Here is a 3,060-nt window from a genome sequence, read left to right on the forward strand (position 1 = left end):
ACTCCTATATAGATTCTGCTCCCTCCACTTCACCAGAACCGTTCAAGATTATTCACAACCAAGCATATCATGATACTCGACAGTTTCTATATGCATCTTACCTAAAAACACAGAATTTACACAAGATGATTATTCCCTGCTTCTTGAAACATTTTTCTCTTGACTTCCATGATACCACATGCTTATAGTTATTTCTTTTTTTTCTACTTTACAGCTTACTCTTTATCTTTCTCTACCGCTATCTCTTCTACCTGACCTAAAATGCTGCTTCTTTCTAAAACATCATTTACTACTCACCTACACAGTATAGCTTCAGGATATCAGCAGGAAATATTGGCCTTCTGTGTGGATAATTGGTATATCTATGTGTATGCCTCACAGCCACCACTACCATGAAGGCAGGTTAGTAGACTAAAAAGAGTGAGTATTTGTCTCCTAAAAATGTTTACAGTGGGGAAAACAGGCAGAATATGTTTTATATGTTTAAGTCTTCCAGGGGAAAATGCTAATGATATGCAAATCTCTTTTTAGACATTGGTAAATTTATATTAAAGAAAATTTTCCTGATTGTAGGTACTATTGAAAAACCCTTCAGCTTTGTGTACCCTTTACTGATAATTTGCACTTTAAAAGAGCTAGAGGAGAAACATTAATGTCAGATGATTATGCAAAAAAAGTTGGATCATAGAAAAGCACCCAGTCCACTTCTTTGTTGTCAACTTAGTTTCTCACTTCTCACCTTCTCCAGGTCTGCACACTAATTTTCTCTTTTTTTCACTGAAGGCTCAATCCCTCCCCATTTCCAAAAGCAAACTTGACTGAGACAGGAAGCATTTTAGTAAACTTACTACTCCAACATTTTTTTAAAATTTATTTTAATGTTTGTTTTTGAGAGAGAGAGAGAGAGATCAGTCATGAGTGGGGAAGGGGCAGAGAGTCAGAAACACAGAATCTGAAGCAGACTCCAGACTCTGAGCTTTCAGCAGAGCCTAGTGCGAACCTCAAACTCATGAACTGTGAGATAATGACCTGAGCTGTAGTTGAATGCTCAACCAACTGAGCCACCCAGGTGCCCCCAACACTCATCTTGTTCCCACTTTTTTGTTAAGAATACAGTTGTCTGAAATACCAGGATCTGATGACTCACTTACTAATGCTGGGCCCAGGCATTGCTCCCATCCACTTTCCATATCCCTCCCCTGATAGTCCATCATAAGACTTAGCAAATGCTCTCACCTCCTCATTCTCCATAAAACAACACTCACCAAAGACCGTGCGGGCAGGGACAGACTCTCTGTTGAGCCAGAAAGACACTTGTGACAGAATGACAGTCATGATACATGGCAAGTAGGTCTGGATCACAAAGTAGCCAATTTTTCGCTTGAGATGGAAGTGGGTTGTCATGACGACATATTCTCCTGGAGAGAGTAAAATTAGGTAATAAGTAGCTGAATAAACATTGTTAAATCAAGGCGGGCCCCAATTCAGTACATCAAGCTCTTTAACCTTATATCCAAAACAAGACATTCCAGCACCTACCAAGTTAACATAACCAGATCTCTTTAATAGTCATCAAGCAATGCATTTTTTTGTGTGAAAATATATGCTAATACTATATCAACACAGCTTGCTCAGAGTAATTTTGACACAGAGTCATTCAAATACATTAGTGTACTCATTTAAATAGTAATAAATAACATTCTTTTCTATAGCATTTGCTATGTGATTGGCACTCTTCTAGCACTTTAACATTCTTAACATACTTAATGTTTACAACCAATCCTATAAGGTAGATACTATTGTTATCCTCATTTTATAGTCCAATAAACTGAGGCAAAGAGAGATTGAGCAACTTTTATAAGATTACATATCTACTAAGCAACGGAGCCAGAATTCAAGGCCAGATGGGTTGGTTCCACCACTATGCTTTTTAACCACTATGTTCTGCTGTTTGAATGGACTTATAGGGATAGAACCAAAAGTTCATATAGCAGAATGTGGGCTGGCCTAAATCACCCCACTTCAAAACTAGCATGAACACTTATTGAGCTCTTACTATCTGCCAAACAACTTTGACTGTTTGGGGAGTACTAACTTTACATCCTCCCAGCAACCCTGTAAGGTAGACATTAATTATTACCACATGTTATTAAATCCTATAGTTAATTATTAGTCTTACTGGATTTGTCAGCAGCATTTTACATAGATGAGGACTCCATCCACCTGGAATGACTCTTTTCACCAAACTTCATGATGCTTTTCTGGTTTCCATCCTATATTTCCAGTCTCCTTTGCTGGTTCCTTCAAATTTCTAAACACTTGAGGATGTCAGGACTCAACACTAATACTATTTTCTGCCTCATTCACTTCCTTGGCATTCTCATCCAGCCTGTCTTTGAAAAGTATCTTCTTCCTGGTCTTCCTACTTGTTATGGGTTGAATTGTGTCTCCCGGAAAGATATGGTGAAGTCCTAACTCTGAGTACTTCAGAATTTAATCTTCTTTAGAAATGGGGTTGTTGCAAGTATAATTAGTTAAGGTGAGGTCATACTGGACTAGGATGGTCTCAATCCATTATGACGGATGTTCATATAAAAAGAAAACAGACACACACAGGGAGATGTATAATGACGTGATGACAGAGATGGAGATTGGAGAGATATATCCACTAGCCATGGAATGCCAAAAATTGCTGGCAACAATCATTGACTTCTCTCTCTCCTTCCTTCTTTCATGTATGCGCCTGTGTGTGCTCAGATCCCAATCAATCAGCAAACCCTGAAGGTTCTTCAAAATCTATTCATAATCTGACCACTTCTCAGTATCCCCACTACTGCCCCTCTGGTGTAAGCTGCCATCATCTTGTACCTAGATACTGTAATAGTTTTATAATTGGTCTTGGCCCCTTGAATGCATTCATAGCACAGCAGTCAAAATGACCATATTAAAATATAAATCAGATTTGATCTCTCTTTTCCATAAGACTCCAGGAGCTTGCCATCTCTCAAAGAGTTAAAAAAAAAAAAAAGTGAAATCCCCCCAAAATAGTCCCCAAATAAA

At 38.3% G+C, this 3,060-nt stretch overlaps 1 protein-coding gene across 1 annotated transcript in view; it reads right to left on the bottom strand.

Annotated features, from left to right (window-relative positions):
- LOC144222280 (gamma-aminobutyric acid receptor subunit alpha-3-like) overlaps positions 1-3,060 on the bottom strand; it is a 132,709-nt gene that overhangs the window by 26,026 nt on the left and 103,623 nt on the right. The window contains exon 6 of the mRNA XM_077752761.1: positions 1,266-1,418. Within this exon, the coding sequence (XP_077608887.1) occupies positions 1,266-1,418 (153 nt within the window). The remainder of the gene's footprint in view (positions 1-1,265; positions 1,419-3,060) is intronic.

Source organism: Crocuta crocuta, unplaced genomic scaffold, assembly GCF_008692635.1.
Source record: "Crocuta crocuta isolate KB4526 unplaced genomic scaffold, BGI_CrCroc_1.0 scaffold872, whole genome shotgun sequence".
NCBI classification, from domain to species: Eukaryota; Metazoa; Chordata; class Mammalia; order Carnivora; family Hyaenidae; genus Crocuta; species Crocuta crocuta.